Source organism: Stegastes partitus, unplaced genomic scaffold (assembly GCF_000690725.1).
Source record: "Stegastes partitus isolate 25-593 unplaced genomic scaffold, Stegastes_partitus-1.0.2 Scaffold860, whole genome shotgun sequence".
NCBI classification, from domain to species: Eukaryota; Metazoa; Chordata; class Actinopteri; family Pomacentridae; genus Stegastes; species Stegastes partitus.
In genome coordinates this window covers 15,808-37,132 of record NW_007578591.1, presented here as the reverse complement: position 1 = coordinate 37,132, position 21,325 = coordinate 15,808, and the positions used below count along the sequence as shown (strand labels likewise).

The following is a 21,325-nucleotide window of genomic DNA, read 5'->3' as shown; positions in this document are numbered from 1 at the left end:
GTTATCTGTGAAATGTTACATCAATATATGAGGCACTTTCTGAGATAAATGTTAAAAAAATCTTACATCCACTTTCAGCAGGTATATTATACACACATTGAAATGTGACACCATGTACATCAGCATCACAGGGGCTATTTAAGATAAGAAAAATGGAACTTTTTACTGCTGTTTCTCTTCATGTCAGTGATTCAGTGTCTTCCATATTGGGCAAGTAGATAAAAAATAATATCTGATCGTATTTTATTGCTTTTCTGCTTGGCAATGCATTTCCTAATGTTATGTAATTTTTTGCTTCTGAGCAATATCTAGCAAAATTACCCTCTGGATTAATCTTATCTTATCTTGTTATGGGTTCGTCAAAGTCTGAAAACAATTGAAGCAGTCATTAAAAGTGCCATCTCTGAGCACACATCACCTCAAAAGTATTGATAATGCAGAAGGCAGCTGGTGATGTTTTCTGAACCGTCTGTAGCTGAGTGTCGCAATGCTTTGAAACAAAACACAAAATAAGCTAGATAGCCAAATCCAAGTAGAACAGAGTTCTTCAAATACCACTAAGAAAGTATTTTTTTATCTGGGATTATTTTTCATTTGTGGACCCCACTTTTTAGGCTGCAGAAATCCAATGAACTGTTACCTATTATATCTATATGTTGTCTACATATTGTGCTTATTTACAAGCTTATTTGCAGAGGAGCTTGAAAGTAAACTTTTAAGCAGTTACTATAAATATGTGTTTATTCACACTTTAACTTTCTGCACATAGTTTCATTTGTGACGTTAGTATTGAAGGCCAAGCTTATCCCCAAGAAACACAAAACAAGAGAATGACCATGAGAATAAATTAACCACTGAAGTCTTGCTCATGTCAGTGCATGAGATTACTATTAAATATAAGTCAGGGCAAGAAAGTTTTCTGCTATAAAAATCCCAGTATGTTTTTGGACTGGGCTGCAAGGTGGAACAGTGGTTAGCACTGTTGCCTTGCAGCAAGAAGGTTGTGTCCCGGTGGGGGCACCGGGATGTTTCTGCATGGAGTCTCCATGTTCTCCCCGTGCAGTGTGGGTTCTCTCCAGGTTCTCCAGCTTCCTCCCACACAGTCCAAAAACATGTTGAGGTTAATCGGTGATTCTAAATTATCCGTAGGTGTGAATGTGAGTGTGCTTGGTTGTCTGTCTCTAAGTGTAGCCCTGTGATAGACTGGAGACCTGTCCAGGGTGTCCCCTGCCTTCACCCTCAGTCAGCTGGGATAGACTCCAGCCCCCCCACAACCCTAATGAGGATTAAGCAGTGTATAGATAATGGATGTTTTTGGACTATTGGAGGAAGCCAGAGAGCCCAAAGAGAACCCACGCTGCATGGAGAGAACATGCAAACTCCACGCAAAAAGACCCTGGGTGTCCTCACCGGGACGCGAACCGGTGACCTTCTTGCTGCGAGGCAACAGTTCTAACCACTAAGTCACCTTGCAGCCCAAAAACAAGCATATCTAGTTAAATTTTTGATGTATCAAGACAACATTTCAAAAAGATACTTATATATCATAATATGTTATGCTATGAAATTTTCAGGCAAATCAGAGGTGGTCACGCATACATTTTTCTAAAACTCTGATAATTTGAGATGGAATGACCCATACCTATATGCTGCACACATTTTGCAATAATATTTGCAGTTGTTTAACCCAATAATCCTATAAATGTGATTTACATGGTTTCAGTCCTTATTACCCCAAGTTTAACTCAAGACTCTCAAATGTAGAATGCTGGATTGTTTGCATCTTAAGGGTTTTATTGCATGTTTTCAGGTGTCAGAGAGAAAGCACATCTCTGAGAGGATGCCAAAAAAAAAAAGAATTCATGGCCGTCTCATTCGACCTTCCACATGCGAGACCAAAAAGTCTGGCTCCCAGATCACAAGCAGCACAGACCTTACTCCACCAGATGACCCAGCTGACAGCGGCAACCCTGCCTGTCCTCCAGAGCCCCAGATCACCGGCCAATATTGTCTGGGTTTCCCAGACACAGTCTACCTGCTGGCTTCAGTCATCTTCCAAAATAGCCACCAGGAGAAGCCTGCTGCACACCGGTTGGTGAATTATGGCGAAAAGAGAGGGCTCGAACTACCTAAGGTCAAAAATGCAAAGATGCAACGAGCAGCGTATGAGCTGGCCTTCAGAACACTGACGTGTAAGTTTACGAGAAACTGGGAGCCTGATGTTACTCTGATCTGTTGAACATTCATTCATTATTACTTTCCGTCCTTTCTTCTTGCTTCAGTTTCTCTGACAACCTTGATATGTACAGTGCATATCGACAGCCTTATACACACTTGGAGACAAGCAGCATCTTGTGGGGTCAAGTCTGGCTCTCAACTGTTTGGCCCCCTCGTAGAGCTTTTTTCAAAACATTTTATATTTTGTTTTTGCCTTGCATTGATTTTTCACAATCAAAAGGTACAAAGGTAAAAATGCAAATACAAAGCTCGGGTGGGTCTGAATAAACAGGATTTTGTAACATTTGGTTATAATGAAATTAATGTTTTTTTGTTTTTTTATTTTCAAATTCATTTAACCATAAATGAAACAGGCCACAGTTGTGAGTAAATAATCCAATAACTACATTTCAAGTCTTACATTGCAACGCAAAGCATAAATTGTTCTATATATTTAATTTTTGGCAGAAAGAGTACAAGCTTCTGTAACTCTGGCACTGGGGATACAATGAAATCTGCCCTTGGATACAATATTAAAACAACTAGATTTTTTAAAAAAAATCTGTTTCTTGGTAAAAGTAATAAAAAATACAACACATAGGACTGCATCTCCACAGTGGCTGTACAACTATGTTGGCCCCTGGCTCGACAGTGATAAAAACAGCCGCCTACAGAATAACCTGATTGCTAACCCTTGCTTTTATATTTTGTGTTTTGGGCAAGTTTGGAGTGAGGTCATCAGGAGAAGGTGTTCAGCAACTTCTATTTTGATTCATTTCAGGTCCTTTAAATTGCAAGTAAAGCCTATTTGATTCTCGGCAAACCAAACCATTTGAAATTAGAATGAATAGCTCTGGAGGAGTTAATTGACAGATAGAATTGGATATAGATAGATTGATGAAGGGCAACTAGAAGAGGGAAAAAAAAAATGCTTGAATGACCAGTGGGAATTCTGTGTGATGCTACAAATCAATTTGGGCCATAATCTGTTTTCTGGGATTAGGGTGGGGTCTGGGTGACCGAAATCACAGGGGTGTGTAATCACCATGGTGATAATGCAGGGGAGGCGAGCCAACTGCCAGTGCAGGAAGCCGGCTGGAATCGATTTAACGTGTTCTCAGTGGATGGAGAGGTCAGGTAGCAGGAACACCCTCGTAGCCATGAATGATTTTGCTCCATCACACCATCCGCCCGCTGAACCTGGATAAGCTTCAGACCTACATGTCCCACAGTTAATGCAGATCACTTGAAAAATATCCATCATCCACAAGCTCCAGCGCCTCGTTGGAGCAACTTATATTAGTTTTACAGCTGTAGGTCGGAGTGCTTACATTACCAGGTGAAATTGAGCAGATTGATAAGCACAATGAGAGAGGAGATTTTAATGCCAGAACAATCCTTCATCCCTTTTCCTTTCTCTGAGTGGCTGCCTGTATGTCCCCACTGAGAAATGAGCTTTTCTGGTACAAACATTAAAACAAGTTAATGTGGACAAGAGCACGAACTTGAGCTGTGTTTAAGAAAAATTGCCTACTTGAACTGAGAACTATTACAATACTTAATTTCCTTTTAAAATGAATCCCTTTTTTGTTCAGGGCTTATTTCACAGACAAATATTCCCCTGTCTTATCAGTACTATGTTAGTGTATTTCTTTTTTGTGGTTTCTATCCCCTATGCTGTACATTTCTGGAATTCATTTCAGCAACTTCAACTAGACAGTGCAGATAACTTGGAGAAAGGAGGAGTTGAGAAGCCACAACTGGGCAATTTCTAGGACAAAAAGGAGATTAATCCACTGGTTTCTTTAATTTTACCACTTTTGATTTGATTCACAATTTCAAGAAATAGGACCTGTTTTGTGACATGAAAGTTATCCTGTGTAATTTTATTTATTTATCCATTAGTGTTACAGAGATGTGATTGGTGACCTTCCTTGATCACATATGGATTTTGGTCACATGCTGGCATTTTTCTCGCATTTGCTGTGTGGTGAAATTGGGTGTAGATGAAATGACAAAGCCTGGAAGCCAATCTTTCCTCTTCTTCCTCCTACGAGCAGGCCGGCTTCTGGTGCAGAAATTGATTTGCTAGTGACATGCTGGCAGTGACACACACACACAGACACGTCATTCGTGCACTGCCTTGCGATGACTGATCCAAAATTGAGCTGAGGTCAGTTGTTAACCTAAAGAAGAAATGCTTCACCAGCGAAAAACACGCAGAGTGAAATGCCAATGAGCACTAGTATTGATCTTGTGATTATAACTCTCATGAGCCCAAAACAACAAAAAAAAAGTTGCTCAGTATATTGGTAGCTGGGGACAGAGACCTTTCTGTTGCAGTGATTCTCAGTCAGTATTAAACTATGGAGGTGGTGCTGGGGAGGATTTTATCCTGTAGATTTAACATTTTATAAACTTAAAGCTAAAGTCACTCAAATGACTAATATAAGCAGATTTCCTTTCTCTGCCTCACCTCCTCCTACACTTCATTCTTTTCCTTTTTATGTTCTGGGCTTTTCTATTTCTGTGACTCTTTTCTTTTTTCTCTAAAAAGCACTTTTCATATCTGAGTGACTATCTGCTAGACCTAGAGGCAGATTATGTTGTCAAGGTTACTTATCTTGTTGATTGGTGTTCACATTGCTGGAGGTATATGCTGATGTTATGTTATGCAAAGTCATTTTTGTGTGGATCTTTACTGGTAGAAATTTAGTTGACCTTGTTGCCAGCCATTAAGCCCCCCCACCCCCCTTTTTTCCCCCTCCTCTTTTTCCTGCGTTCTTATTTCTTTATACTGGCTACTCTGAGTATTTCTGCCTCATTGTCCATACTGTCCAGCTGGACTGCCAGGCTGTCAAATGACTGAGGCTGCTGTTCTCCATGTGCAACATGAAAGGTTCTTTGGAGCGTTTTGTGTTAGGCTGGACTTATAGCATGAAAGACTGTCTTTTTTTTTTTTGTCCTTGACCACAATCAGAGCAACTACCACCAGTATGCCTCAGCAAATATTAAATTGTGCAGGTGCACAATATTTAAGATAGATTGGACATTTAATCCAAAGGTGAATGTATAACTTATGGCAAGCACCTTTTTTTGGCTGGTCCACTGTTAGATTAATGTGCATTTAGGGGCACTGAGGCAGAACATTGTGAGGCGAAGACCTGGCTGAAGAGAGAAGGTGACTGCATTCAGATCTGGTCCTTGCACCAAGGATTTGTTTGACAAGAGCCACCATCAGTCACTGCTCATTGTGTAATACTTAAATGGAAGCCACAAAGCGCACAACCTCAGAACCTCAATGAATAGTGCCCAATGCTGATGGAGGACACATTTTTTTGTTCGTCACTTCAAGCGACTGTTGCATGTCAATGTCAGATTTAACAAACTCTGCATCATCCCTCAGGTAAAACCCAGCATTGCTGTGTAAAGACTGTAAGTGATTTATAGCTGAAATTTCTCTGTGTTTCATTCTGTGTGATTTATAGCATGTGGAAGACTATGACCTCTACAAACCCAAGCGTCACGGCCTCCTCTGGGGTCTGTTTTGCAGTGTGCACTGTGTGGTTATCTCTTCAGGGCTTATCTTTAAGACCTTCTGCAGTAATGGCCACAATTGTAAACCTTATTGATCTACATCAGCTATAAATTAGACCACTGCTGATGTTGTATGCCAGTGTTTCCGCAATTAAAGATAAGCTCTATCATATGAAAACATTTATTTGTGTACGCAGCAGTGTGTGTGTGTGTGTGTGTGTGTGTGTGTGTGTGTGAGAGCATGTGGATGTACTTGCATGCAGACTTGTGTGTTTTTCTTGCCCTACACGCTATAGGGGTGCCCAGTGTGCATTTGGCTGAGACCCAGAGCGGCTGGGCATGATTTGTGATGTTGTGATAAGTTAACAGCAGTGTCTGTGGTTTCCATGGTGTCTCTGTGGATGGGCTCTGGGATTACCTCTTATTCACAGCCTCAGAGGTGTGTCTGTTAAGAATAGGAATTAACCAAGAGAGCAACCACACTGGTGATAGACACACTGCACATACATATTCATTTCCAAACTGTGGTTTCGCACTTGCTTCTCATCTCCACCTTTTACTTACTCCTCTGCAGTAACATAGAGGTGGTTTCCAATCTCATTAGACACGCATCCACATTAGAAAAATGATCCTTTTTCCCATTTAGAGTGTGTAGTGAGCAAACACTCTACCTGCAGAGTAACTTTGGAAGCAGCTGTTCTTTAATCCGAGCATGATAGACTGGATAATGTTACTGTCTTGCCACCTCCTGCATATTGAAAAGGAGAGCCCACTGTTCACAGATGGGAACGATAAGTCTGTGAGTTTGTATATATATTTCAAAAGAATGTATCCTGTTGGTTAGCTAGACAGTTGCTGCTTTTATGATAAGAGAGCCGGGGTGTGAAGGTGAAAAAAAGCTCTCACCTTTTAACACTTTATAGTTACATTTTTCAGACTGGTGTTCTGATTTAATAAAGACAGTCAAGCCACATTAAATTGGTTACCCTGGAAGGAAACGAAATACATGCAAAAACCCAACAGATATTTAATCCAATGTAATTTTTATGAGTCATATATCTGTACAATATAAAAGTGTAAAATAAGAACATCACATCTGTTCATCAAGACACCACTGCATATTTTTTTTAATGTAACGATGTTGAATAAAATAAAAAAGATAATAAGAGCAATAATAATGCATTCTACTCTGACATGAAAAACATGCATGCCTGTAATATTTAGTTTCACTGATCATGTTTAGATGTATCGTGCGTGTTACTTCAGATGCCATTAATGTCATCAGTCCTTCGACTTTGCACGCCCACTCACCACAGACACAATAAATGAAAAGAAAAGAGGCAAATGAAGAATCAGATTAGGTCTAATTAAGCACCAAATAAGCATTTAATCACGGGAAATTAAACCCTCGATCTAATTTAATTATCTTTTTAAATTAAATCACCATCATTCGGGGGTGCCTCAAGGAGCCTCTCTTGCTCCTTTCACTCTTTTTTTTCCTTGACATGTTTTCATCATTAGATATGGGTTTGTCCTTCGTAGCATATATTTTACCAGTTAATGGATAGGAGTAATTTCTTGTGCCTTTATCTCCTGCTCCAAATGAAGGAGTCGGGATTGGTTTCAAGGGATAATTAGACGTTGATATAAAAGATGCACTAATATGCATCAACATAGCTCACACACATAATTAGTAATTGGAAATCCCCCTTATTACATTTCCATCCTTCTAACTAACCTTGTTTTACTTTGTTTCTGCACAGATCAAGAACTGCTGGAGGACATCATGACTGACAGCTGCTTTTATCTCACCCGACCAGTGGTGAGTCAGTTCCATAGAAGCAGCGTTTTTAACACAGCATTAGTTTAAGAGAGGTAAACATGTTCAGTCCCTTGGAGTTTGTCAACATTGTGTGACAGAGAGGCACATTACTTTTAATATGCTGCTAAATATTGAAGTTCTTTTGTTTCTAAGAAAGGCTAGACTTCAATTTTGGAGTTTGTGTTGCCATTCACGTGTGTATAGTTTTCTTAGACACTCTCCAATATTCATGCCATGCTGTTTATACTCTGCATACTCTTTGTTCTGTTGTCTAGACTCGTAATCAGTAACAGTAATATTGATGTATTACACTGATGCGCTCCTTTGATCAACTCACAAAGCACCTTGTTTCCTTTATATTCCCTACCCTAATCAATGACAATCACTCCCTTTGGAGTAATATATCTAAAAGTCACTATGTGGCAAAGCACATCTGGGTGTGCATTTTCCTTTATTGCTACTCTCAAGCAAAACACCCCATTAATTAGTGATGAAATCAAAATGCTGTAACAGCCCAGGGACGGTGTGTTTGCATGTGGCATGTGAGTGTATTTTGCACAGTGTCTGTCTTACATCTGCCATAGAATCAGTGTGCTGAGTGTTATTATTAAGCCATGTAGTCGTAAAAGAATGATTCCCAGCACAGCCGTGAACCTGCAGCCGTTAAACCGCAGAAGAACACCCTGCTACTTAAATGAAGAGGTATCCTCTGGGGGAGATTGGCATGTACTTTTGCCCTACTTTTAACATTTCACATAAAAGAAGCTGCGGAAGGAGGAAGGTTGCTTAAGCTGTTTCTCTAACATTTTGGATGGTGATAAAACATGCACAGAATACAGAGCCACTGTTTGTCTACTGAGCTGGCAGAGGAGAAGAGTAATGAAAGCTGGTGAATGTGTACACAGAAAACAGCTGTCACAGAGTGTACAGATTGTAGACAACCAGTGTCTACTTCACTGAAGACCTAAACATATACAGACACATTAATACACATGGAAATAGATATGTATTTGCAGTGCAATACCCACCGACACGCAGATGTATACTTGCACTGTAGCCTCGTGAAATGCAGCCCTGGGTGAAATGAATGGCTCTCCCTATGTGTTGGTGGCAGGTCGTTACTCTGCATCCCTCTGGCTAGACAATAAAGCCCAGACACAATGAGACAGTCTTTAGAACTCACTCTCACCTTCTCTTACACTGCTGGCATCTATAAAGTTCAACCTTGATAGAGAGTAGAAAGAGGTGAAGGAGAGAGAATAGGCCAGCTGTAAAAAAGGGGGTACATGAGGGTATTGGAGAAAAAAAAAGTAGAATGAAAAATGAAGCTATAGATAGACTTTGAGCTTGAAGCACATTTGATCACAATGGAAAGGGAAAATGAGGCCTAAATCTCATGGAGGGTGGAAATAGCCTGAGAGATGATATAAAATCTAGCGAGGCAAACATATTAGGTAGAAAGCACATTTAACACGGCATTGGCTCAATCCCTGTGTAAAATAAGCCATATGAGACTTTAATCACATCTAACGTACAAACTTACATCCAGAATATTAAACACTGACTTTGGTCTCTTTAATCTTAAAACTCAACTCAGTTTCAACTGACAGTTATTCATGTGGTACATATTAATGCTACGTATTACAACTGCTTAGCCTATAAAACTCAACTGACTGATTCACAATACACAACTGAAATTAATCATTGGTTTACAGGCATATTAACATAAACACTGAAATTCTTATGTAAGAGACCTGGATTAGAGCTGGATAAACAGAGCTGGCATGTTTACTGTAGGCCAGTTTCCCATCATGGGACACTGTTGCCAGGCAACTTAATGACTGGGAATTTTCCCACACCCAAGAGTTTAACCTTGGTAAAGGGCAAGTGGAACTTGAGGTGGTGAGGGAGGACGAGAGCGGAAAAGTGGAGTGCCACAACCTGTTTCAGAAATCGACCTTTCCAAAAATGAAATTTAAAGCCTCTGGAATGAATAATGAGTGATGGCTAATTCCTTAGATGCTGCATAAACCCTTGTAGCGTTCTGGCTTCTCTGCCCATTAGCTCAGTAGTGAGGATGTGGCAAGCTGTTGCTGCCATGCGACACCATCTGCCACTAATATGGCTGGTGCCCTCCCACCCTCAGGGAGAGAAAGGTGGAGTTTGAGACAGAGAGAGGGGCATAGACCTGGGACGAAAGAGAGAGACAGGGGATAGATAGTTGAAGGGAGAGGGATAATTGTAGAGGTGTGGTAGAGACGTAACTGAGGCTTCCTCCTAGGTTTAATTAAGCGGCAGAAGTGGGGTCAATGCAGGACATCCTTGAAGTACAACGGGTGTCAATTTCTGCAAATTAAATACAATTTAGTCTCTAAATCAATCCAGATAAATAGTATCACTGCACAGTACCCCTCATTAGGTAACCAAGATAGAGCTACCTCAAAATCACCAAATGCCTTGTTGTGCTGTCTTGTTGTTATGCACATGTAAATTCTAGCTATGTAACATATGCTGACCTTTGAGGCGTAACCATTCAACAGATGCAAGCGTGTTCCTCAGCTGTGATATTAAAATGAGAAGTTTATCTATTAGGCATGCAGCGCGCTATTCTTGCTGCTACTTTTTTGTTGTTCTCTTGTTAAAATAGAAGTCACCAATTAACTGTACCTTTTGCTCTTCTGCTCTAGCCCGATGAACAGATGAGCCTGGTTGCCGTCATGCTCTGTGACTTCCAAGACAGGAAGTTCCTCCCGCGGGAACGCCAGGGGGAGGAGGAGATCATACAGGAAGTTAGAGATGTGGAGAACTACCTCCACAGGTAGGGAAAGAAAAATGTCAAGGAGAGCATGAAAAATAAAGAGGAACCCGCTAACACAGCTGGGAGTGGAATTGTAAAAGAAAGTACAAATCAAGGAATTTGATAGCCTCGGTATTCATTTTTTTCTTTTGTTTGTGTTATATTTAGGTTTAAAACCAAGTTGGCAGCCTCTCTAGCTCGCTGCAGGATCAAACATAGTCTCTTGTCTATTGAGTGTATTCTGCCAGAGACTGTGAAAAAGAAGCAGGAGAGATCAAAAAGCCTTCCACTTTATGCATGGGTCAACACGCTGAAGAGCAGGTGAGCTGAGCGCACACAAATCGTACAGAGAGTACACACTCATTGCTGTACATAAACCTGGGAAGGGACTGTAGGCATACACAGAACGTGTGCAAGTATCCAGACACACCTACACTCACACACAGACCTTTAACTTGGGGTGCTGCCCAATGTTTTATGGGCCAGGTGCCCAGCTGACATCCAATTAAACGACCAGACAATGTGTGTGTATATATACGTATGTGTGTATTTATGTGTGTTCCTGCACGCGCCTGACAGGCTGATTCAGTTAGGTGTAAATCCTGCTGCGGTAGACAGATTCAATCAGCAACACCCCTCGACCAGCTCTAGGACTGTAAAGGTCACCTGTTGGGACTAATGGTGTGTGTGTGTGTGTGTGTGTGTATCTTAATAGCTTTTATAGCACATATTACTATTAAAGTCTTTTAAAAGGCCACACAGCAATTCTACACGCTATTATTATCTATGATGACAGTCTTCCTCTTTCTCCCACCTCTGACCTTCTTCCCTGATCCCTCCTCTTGGGTTTCTACTAATCTGCTCTCTTCGCTGCTCCTCTCCTTTCCTTCCAGTCTTGATGAGGTCCAAAGTGTGCTGAAGAGTGCGGGCCTCTTGCAAGCGAAATCGATTGGGCAGTTGGAGGGCCAGACCTTCTGCCAGGATCCCCACTGTGGGGATATACTGGTATTCCCTACTCAGCTGAAAGCTCAGCTGTACTCCACCGGACTGCTTAGTGACCACAAACTCATCCTCCAGGTACTGGCTGTGCAGAAAGAAGGTTTCTGACAAGAGCAGCCTCCCCTCTGTAGACTTTAATATGGCTGTGGAAATCTGTTCAGCTGCATCAGTCCCCTCTGATATTTATGATTTCACTTTGGTAATGGACTTGCTCAAATTGATTATCAAACTGAGATCCCTTATGCCAACTGAGATTAGTTTGCCCAGATACAAATATTTCACATCACTTTCACTCATATGGCCATGCTTCACTTTGGGCCATAAAGAATTATCCTGTTTGGGAGGAGGGGACATTTTAATCATTTAATTTCTACTCTATAAAAGTCAAGCTGCCATACAAACTGTAAGCAGCACACAGCACCACAACACAATCAAATCAGATTTTACGGCCAAATTCAATCAAATATTCAACACCGCTGCCTAATTAATCATCTCCCCTTCTCTCAGTTTTCTCCTCATTTTATGAGTCTCCATCATTCTTTCTTTCTGCCATGTTTCTCCCTTTTTAAACATCCCTGTCTTTTCCTCCCATATCTTAGTTTGTGTTCCATCCACTTCGACAGATGCTGCTGACCTGAATGGAGGACTTTGAGGTTGACATCCCAACACCTATCTAATGTCTTTAACTCATTGTGCCTGTAGGATAAGTCATGCAGCCTTGGCCCAAATGCAGTGTGCTCCCTGTTACCAGAGGACGGCGATGTACTTATGGTGGGCAGCTTCTCTGGCCTCACTGTCTCCCACACTGCCTCCCTAATTGCTGGGAAACATAAATCCAACAGCAACAACCAGCCCACAGTCTACGTTTGTGTCAGCGACTGTACAAACTCTCATAGGGCGGAGCTACAGCTCGCTGTCTCCACCATGGGCTGCAAGAGTAAGCACAAAATGGATGTGTCCATGAGTGGGTTGTGAGTATTTGTTTGTCTTTGTTTTAGAGACAAAAGAGGAGATAAACACAAAGAGATGGAAGCAGAGAAAACGCCTGTCTGTTAAATGTCTGTCTATTTAATGACATGAGACGGTCATTTTCATTCTTTTGATTTTTTTGGAATGAAAATAAGACGAGGTAGCAGGATATACCCCTGTCACACTGATACATTAATTATGAATTCAAATGTTGACAGGCTTTTTTTGTGTGTGCTAACCAATTATAACAAATATTTGGGGTATTTAAACAAAGAGTCTGGCAGTTGTTGTAGTTGCTGCCAACAAATTATCAGAGACTCCAAAATGTAGCCAGTGTGCTTTAAACCTGTCTGCTGGGATTTGAGGCGGTATGTAAATATTATTTGCTGATACCACTTCAGCTAGTCATTAGAATAACAATTTTGGGTAAGGGCAAAGTTGACATTTTCATAATTGCAAAAGATGCCTTTAGGCAGGGAATTTTTCTCCAAAGAAATACTGGGGGACCTTGTGAATGGAATTTGAGCAGTGAGAAAATGTATGTCGCCGATTGAGCTGGTTATCATTATTCTGTGTGTGCATGCTGCCTAGATGTGAAGCTGATACTGGAGGTTTTCCAGTCTTTGGACGGTGGTGACAAGCGGCTTCAAAAGGTGCGCGTTATCCTGTTGACGCCCAAGTGTTCTATGTCTGCAGTCAGCAACCCAGTCGAGTTCATACTGCAAGAAAACGGAGGTAGTGATGTGTGCACGATAGCAGAGCCATAAAATGTGAACACTGCTCTGTATATATTGCAAGACAAAGTTTTGAGTTAGTAGCTGGTTTTAAAGCAATGTAAATAATTCAACAGTTTGAGTTTTGATGCAGCAGAATTTTTTTGATAAGAGGTAATTTAATCTTTGAATATAAAATCAAGTATTTTCACTTTGAACAAATGTATCACAGCAATTACTTAATTACTTCTTGTTTTACTTTTATATCAAAAATGAAGAACATTGCTGTTTATGTTAATGTCTTTTATATTACAGTTGTTTATATACCCTCCTAAACAGAACAATTTAAAAAAAAACTGAAAACCTTCCTTTCTGCTTTGTTTTCTCAGACATGAACCTGCTGCAGGACCTGTCCCAAGGCTCCATAGCCCAGAGCAAACTGGAATCTCTGGTAGCGCAGCAGAGGAAGGATATTGATCATGCCTTGAAGTGTGAGTGTACAACCACCTGCTCTCCTGTAGACATGCACACACATACTCAGTCACATGCACCATATGATCTCAGTCTCAGGCGTGCAGCCTCTCTTACCTGTTTGACACAGTGAAACCTACACTTCCTAATTATCTAATCTCATATGCCATTAGACCGAAGCCCGTGGTGTTCCTTGGAGATCGCCTGAGTCTTAATTAGGAATGCTAATGTTGCCTTGTGCCAGCCACAGTCTTCTGCAGTATTCCTTGCATATTTTAAACAAGTGATTAGTGATTGTGCTTTGTATTGTTTACACACTGTAGATATTAACATAGCAGAGGGACATGCTTTGTTACGTTGCATTATATTCTATAGTATTTTATGCAGATCTTAGAGTTCTATTCTGAAGTCAATGCCTTTATGCTCATTTATTTTTTCCTACATTCATTGTTAATCCGTATCCCTGAGCTACATTTCTGAGCCTCAGTCCGTCTTGTGTTGTACAGTGCTCTTCTTTCTGTGTCTCGTCTGTCTTATTTACCTCAAGCAGGTCGAGTTTGTCGGCTTTGTGTAAAGTACACCAGCTTCTCTAATCACACAGCCATTGATCAAACCTTGTCTATGTTTTTGTCAGTGTAGATACTTCCTATTAGGACTGGTAATTAATGGTGGGTATGTATTGAGTGTCGATGGTCTCATTTGTGCCTCCATGTAGGCACATGCATGGACGAGTGCTCGCACAGCCATACGTCTGTTGTGGAGCACCACACCCACGTAAGGACACCTGAATAGCAAACATTTTGGTCTCATGGATTAATCCTCTCGTCTTCTTGTCTCAGTTTCCTTTCCTCACAAGCGACATTCCTCATTTGTTTGGAGCTGTGCTGCCACATCTCAGTAGGTTTTATTTGTTATCAGCCGAGTGTTAATTGTTTCTGTCTGGCAATAATTAGTGAGCAAGAAAGAAATCAAAGCTCAAATGAGGGAAGTCAGACTGCCAGCAGCCTAAAAAATCTACAAGCCAGCGGCATTTAAATAAAATGAGCAATGTACATGCATAAACAGTGTGGAGAAATTAATATTCAAGAGCTCATTTCTTCAAAGGGAGCGCATGATGAAGAGGATGGCTCAGTTTGAATAATCAAATTTAATTGTTATAAAAAGAGATGAAGAAACATTTTTCGACTGCACATGTGTTTTTTGTGTTTAGTCCCCAAGGTGCTGGCAGTAGTCTACTCTACCTGTTCTTCATACCCAGAGGAGAATGTGGAGGTAGTAAACCAAGCCCTGCAGCAAGCCAAAGCCTGCTCAGACCAGGGGGGGGATCCAAAACAAGCAAACTTCAGGTCAGCTGCAGTTTCTGTACCTTGCTGTACTTTCCACATCTGTCTCCCTGTTTTGTTTTGGGTTTTTTTTGGTCTGTTTGCCTTGCTGTCTGTCTGTTAGCTTTTCGAAGTGTTTGTCCGTCTCACTTCAGACAGGCTTCTGTCAAAGCCTCAGCACACCTCAGGCAGAAACTGAAGGAGATTCAGTGAAAATATAATCAAAGGTGCCATTTTATGTCTCTAAATGCTGTTTAAAGGCCTGTGAAACAAAAAAAAAACAATTTCAGACGCACTGCCTTCCTCTTTTTTCAATAGTTTTATTTCCTTAGTGTTTGTGGGGTTAAGAACTTCAGTCTTGTTGACGTTAACCATTCCTGTAGACTTAGAATGATTTGTCTCTGCAGCACCCTGGCCTGGTGTGCTGACAATGCCTCAGGCTAGCATAAATAAAACACGAGTAATATTATTGGTACGGATCACACTGACTTCACGTAAACATCTCGTGCTTGTGTGCATTTTAGAGCTAAAACAATTGATGTTCATTCCACAATAAGTGAATATGCAGAAATACAAAAAAAAGTTTAGGTACTTGTTTTTAACTTATTTAGGAACAATTCACAGGAATTCACAAGTTCCAGCTTCTCTAATGAGACAGTTTACTGCCAAAAAAAAGTTTTTGTCAGTGTACATTTTGCAAAAACAAAATAGAACATTAAAAGATGTGAGCTTGAGCATTGGTACATGGATTGGGAATTTTCACAATTTGATTGAACTAAACAATAATTAAATAAATACTCTAGAGATGAATCTGTAACAACAGTAATAATTAGTTGCAGCCCTAGCGTATTTTCCTACTTTGTTAGTGTGCCATGTATGAAGTCGGAGCAGTTACCCTTGTGTATCCTTCATCCAGGCTAAGCCCTTCCACTTTCAGCTTCTCTGACTGTGCGGAGGCCGTGGAGGCAGCAGACCCCTTCTTCGTATTGGAGCCTTCAGAGCAGAGCAATGGCTGCTTTCTTGCTGTTCTTTACAGAGAGGTAAGCATCACGTAAGCAGAAACTTCACAAGCAAAGCCATAGCTAAGAAATTCACAAATAACCTTTGATATCTGCACCCCCAAAATAGAACGCCCTTTCTATGTGATGGTATGGTGTACAACAAGGGTTCTCAAACTTATTACTCAAAGATCTGATTTTATTTCAGGTCAGAGATCTGGAACGATTTGCAGTAAGAGTAGTTCACTTATATTTTTCAAGTAACATACATTCAAGTTTAAGACCATCAAGGTAGTTAAAATAAATGTTTTCCTAGCTGGAGAAATGTCACATTTGTCTGCAGTCAGTTACATTAGTTTTACTCCACTTCATACTTGTTTCTGACTCAAACATCTTCTTACATTTACAATAGTTGTAAGAAATATGTGCTAGAAGAAACGAGACACATTCTGCACTTTGGTGCTGATAGCAAATTCTCCGGTGTAAAGTTAGTGTGTGAGCTTGGCAGCAACTACATATAACACTCTCTCAAGCAGTTACCGTTGCCATGAGAACCATGTCAACGACAGAAAACCGCATTCAACTGGGGGACAGGATTCCTTTGAATAATCTCAAGCTACACTTAACAACCTACTGTTTTTATGTCATAAGTTACAAGCTGGGTCCGAATTGACTTGCCGTTCTGTCCAGATGCTGAAAGAGATCCAGACTTAAAGAAGCCCTGGTCTACATTATGGCTGAGCTCCATACCAAAATGCCATACCACTTGTCCACTGCTGCTGCTTTTATGCAATGCAGCCAAAGAGATAAGTAGGGACAAATTTAGCTCATTTAACATCTGGCCCTGCCAATCTGTCTGGTCTCAATTGAGAGAAAAGTTCCATCACTAGTCCTGGACCTGACCATAGGCTTTGCCAGTGGGATACCTGGGTGTAATTTGGCTGACTGTTGTAAGATTGCCTGGCCATTTGTTCAGTCTTCAAAGTACTTTGCAAAGAGAAAAAAAAATATGCGAGTATGGTTTCTTACATTCTTGCGCAGTCTGAATACACTGAGGTGAAACACTGGATGATCTGTTTATTTATGTCTGTTGAAAAACTCTGATGTTCTTGTTCCCCTGACACCTGAACAACCACCATACTGTTGGCTCTCTCATGGATACACACAGGCACACCATAGTCAAAGTGAAATAAATTTAATTGCCGAACCTTTTAAGTGTGAGAATTATGATGAGGAAGGTACACTCTGCTCCCTGCTATCTGTCAAAAACAAGCAACCACTGGGAAACTGAAGCATGAAGCTTTGAATTATTATATAGTTTGGGCAGAAACACAGCAAAGGCACACGTTGAACCACTGAAGTTGAGATCAGGTGAAAATGAGCATCGCAGTCTGTGGCAGGTAGTTGGTCAAACCCTTGAGAAAGAGAAAAGTAGTGGCGGGAGGAAATTGGTCTGCTCTACAAAATGAGAATGTTGGGTCACAGATGTGGGAGTTTTGTCTATGTCTAATCAGCAACCAGACAGAAAGCGCGAGGTGTAGGTGGAGCAGGTGGTGGGACGAGTGTGAATGAATGCTGAAATGGAGGGGGGGGGAAGCAAAAGACAGAGCACATTGTCTGGGTCAGCTTTAGAAACATTAGAGGTAAGTCAGGATGAGATTAGAGGATGAGAGGAGTGAGGGAGGCTGATGCCGGCTTCGGAGCCTGCATTAGAATCAAGAGCTGGTCTCGGATTTTGTAGCTCAAAGGACAAAACAAGTAGAAGAGGGAGAAACTGGATGCACTTTTTGTATGTGAATATGTCTATGGAGGTGTGTTTGAATTACTCTTGAAAATATGATGCTGTCCAAGTCTCTTTAAAGGAATGCAGGTTTATTGTGGCAATTTTAATAATATCAGTGTCTGAGAGGAGCTTTCTGATGATTTTCTGCCTCCTTTATGAACACTGGTAATTGGGAAGCACTCTGCCTCTGCCTCTATTGTGTTTTCTACTCACAGGCTTTCATTGCTTAATAAAGTCTCCCTCAGTCTTTTATTTCAGCCGACTTCATCCACTGTCCAATCCTCTTTCATCTTCCTCTCTTTGCCTTCTTCATCATCCTCCTCTCCCTCTGTTATTTTTGTAGGTGCTTGTTAAGAAATACAGTAGAGTGTTACTGCCCAGCTCCGACTAGCTGTAGTTGCAGTATGTTGCAAGGTTGGTAAAGGTGCATCATCAAGTCTTTGTGACCGGTCTTCCCCACATCCTCATAATCCACAACACAGCCACGTTTATGACATACTCCCTCACATTATGAAATCTGCTCTTATGCTTTTGATGCCGGCGCGGGGTTATTAAGCCATCGTACCCCCACCGGGTGTGACGGAGTTCTCTCGTACTGTAGTGTCTGTTTCTCTCTGGCCATCCATCATGTTTTATACCTCCGCAGATAGGAATGAAAAGATAATCAAACTGCTGTAATGGTGCCTCAAACAGGTTTTTTTCTTCCTACCTCCAATAAACTCAGCTAATCAAAAGTTATTGTGGCACTCTGAAAAGCCCATAAAAATAGCAATTATATAAGTGTTTGAATGCTGTCTGGCTTATATTGGCTGTCATTGCAGCGCCCAGTCAAGTTCTTTATGAGCCTTCCATACAGGAACAGCTGGGGACAATAAAGACATTCAAGTAATGTGTTTCTGGCCTAATTTCCAGAGGAAGCAGAGCACATCACAGGTGGACTTTCTACTAAAAGAACACCACTCCTGAAGAATGAATTTGGACAATATATATGGGAAATTCAGAATCCTACATGTTTCACTTTGGCATTGTTTTCGTTTTTGTTTAGAGTGAGTTTTATAAGTTTGGATGCAGTTGCCAAAGAAGATTGGACAAGATGATTTTGGACGTAAGCGTTGCAAAAAAATATATATAAATAAATAAAAGGGGTTCGGCTTCAGGAAATGCTGTGGCGGCTAAGTTTGGCAGAGTGTCGACGGAAATGAGAGATTTACAGAGTATGGCACAGTTGCTTAGTGGAGATGGAGGGGAAGTGAGATTTACAGGGGTGAGGGGGAAGAAAGGGAGGCAAGGGAGAGTGTCTGTTGAATAATTCAGCGCCCCCTGTCTGTATGAGTTAGCATCAATGAAGTTCAGTGCTTCCACCAAAGACTGCATTACAGAGGTGCTTCTAAAACATGTTTACCTGAGTGCGTAGTGTGTGTCAACACACTCAGGTAAACATGTGCAAAATGCTCACATGTGCACTTTCACTCCCCATGTGTGCACACACCTGTGTATACAGAATTATAGAGAGATTTGCATTGAAGTACAAGCAAGCACTTATAAAACAAAATACACGTAAAAACTCACATAGGCTTCATGTCCCCATAGTGTACACTGTGCTTGTGAATAATTCAGGCACTGAGGGGAGCAGTGGGCTGCTGTGTGTGTGCTGCTGAGACAGCAGGTGACCCTGCAGCCAGCAGCAAGGACATGGTGGCTTTCTCCTCTCAGCTCCACTCCTCTCCTCTCCTCTCCTCTCCTCTCGACTTGGGAGTTTTTAGATCTTTCTTGGTTTGTAGGGTCATCTGGTGCCTGGAGTTGTGGCTGTATGCTTCACTGTACAGTATGCTTCATTCACGAATACATTTTCATCCTAAAATTTTTTTGGTTTAGAAAATATAAGATATTATTTTGTTCCTTCTCAACAGCCTGAACCTGAAGTCAAAGAGGCACCACAAGAAACCATTGCCAGGGCAAATGCAAAGGGAATACTGGACAAGATCAACTGCAAACCCCTGACCAGAAAAGAGCACCATGGATATACCAGTCGAATGAAAAAAGCAGCCCATGCTCGCACCTCTCAGCCCCACCTCTCTGACAGCATTCAATCCAAAAACCAGCAGACCAAGGACAGCAACAGTGCTATTGTGTGTGGGCATCCAGAACTTACCAACATGCGGCAGTCATCACAAGGTGAGCATGATCACCGTGGCCCTGTATCAAATCAAATCACATTTTATTTGTCACATACACAGTTGTACAAAGTACAACACATAGTGAAATATTTTGTGTACCTGATCCGGCTTGTACACACAGTAACATCACACACAGGGGGGAATGCGTACAAAAAGACAAGGGCACACAAAACAAAAAGCCCGTGTGCAGATGTAGAAACAATATATACAGAAAATGTGTAGCAATATGTACAACCTGTATTATAAAGATTTAAATATGGTGACTGTAGTGTCATTGTTGTTGTGATGTATAATTCACCATATCTTATTTCAGCTGTATGCAGTCACAGGTCCAACCAGCTGATTAAAGGAGTAGTTTAATGTTTTGGTAAATACACTCTTTGGCTTTGTTGCGTGGAGTTAAAATTGCAGAGCACCTGAAAGATTGATACCACACTGTAATGTGTCCATTAAATATGAAGCTAAAGACAACTAACAGCATAAAAAGTGGACCTGGGGACACAGCTTGCCTCGCTTTCTCAAAAGATTAAAAAAAAAAAATCCAACAAACATCTCTAAGGCTCATTGAATTATCCAATAAATACATACAAACTATACTTTTGTGCACCTTTGGGGAGCCAGATTAGTGTTTCCAACTGCTTCTAGTTCTAGGCTTGTACTAAAGCTCAGCTAACTGGCAGCTAACAGTAGCTTAATGTTTTAACAGATAATGAGAAACAGCAAAGAAAAAGGTTTGTGTGAATACAAATAGTTTAGCATGCAGTGTTTTTTTTTTATTACAGTGCTTTCTAAACTTGTGTCCAGAAATCCACACCTCTATCTCTGACCTGATTGTTTTTGTCCTCCAGGAAAAACAAAAGCACGGGCCATGCAAGCCTTAAAGAACACTGTGTCAAGCGCCTTCTCTTTCTCCAAACAAGAACGCGCCAGCTCCTCCTCCACCTCTTCCTGCTCCAACCCGGAAAACAGCGCACCTGCTAAGAGCATCGCCCCCGTATTCAACACTACAACTACCACCCCCACCACTCCGCATCCTGCCTCCCCTCCAGCGACCCCTGCAACCCCAGCTGACCGTCCCCGTAGAGCTCAGCAGGAGGTGCTGAAGCCCGCGCTGCTCGTTCTGCCTCCCGTTCACTTCCCCAACTTCTTCCCATCTCGGCAGCCCAGTCGAACGGGATTCAGCCCCAGCTTAAAGTCCAACAGGTGGAAGACACCAGCTCAACTTGCGTCCTCCTCTCGCTCAAGTGGTGATCTCTCCAAGAATGCTATGGGCAAATCCCGTCCTCTGTTTTGACCCGACAAACTGTAACTCGGCTGTTACAGAAGGGTTAACGTCTGTGTCCAGTGCTTGCTAAATTAAAGTCGGTCGTATCTAAGTTTAACATCAAAATGTATACGGTCATATTAAAGTGCCAAATCACGCAGAGCCTGTGAGTGTCCTGTTAAATGCTTCTAGAGCCATTTTTACTCGCCATTATTGCAACGTCATTATTATAATGTCTTTGTGTGCCATAAAGAAC

General features: G+C 41.3%; 1 protein-coding gene across 1 annotated transcript; it reads left to right on the top strand.

Annotated features, from left to right (window-relative positions):
• The first annotated feature begins 2,112 nt into the window (after window positions 1–2,112).
• On the top strand, window positions 2,113–21,099 carry LOC103365665 (putative methyltransferase NSUN7). The gene is made up of 12 exons (XM_008293156.1): window positions 2,113–2,192; window positions 7,518–7,576; window positions 10,264–10,394; window positions 10,542–10,694; window positions 11,267–11,450; window positions 12,075–12,309; window positions 12,933–13,076; window positions 13,444–13,569; window positions 14,736–14,871; window positions 15,764–15,887; window positions 19,539–19,803; window positions 20,654–21,099. Exons 1-12 carry the CDS (start codon window positions 2,150–2,152, stop codon window positions 21,097–21,099), a joined length of 2,046 nt encoding a protein of 681 aa, XP_008291378.1. The 5' UTR covers window positions 2,113–2,149.
• Window positions 21,100–21,325: the final 226 nt, after the last annotated feature.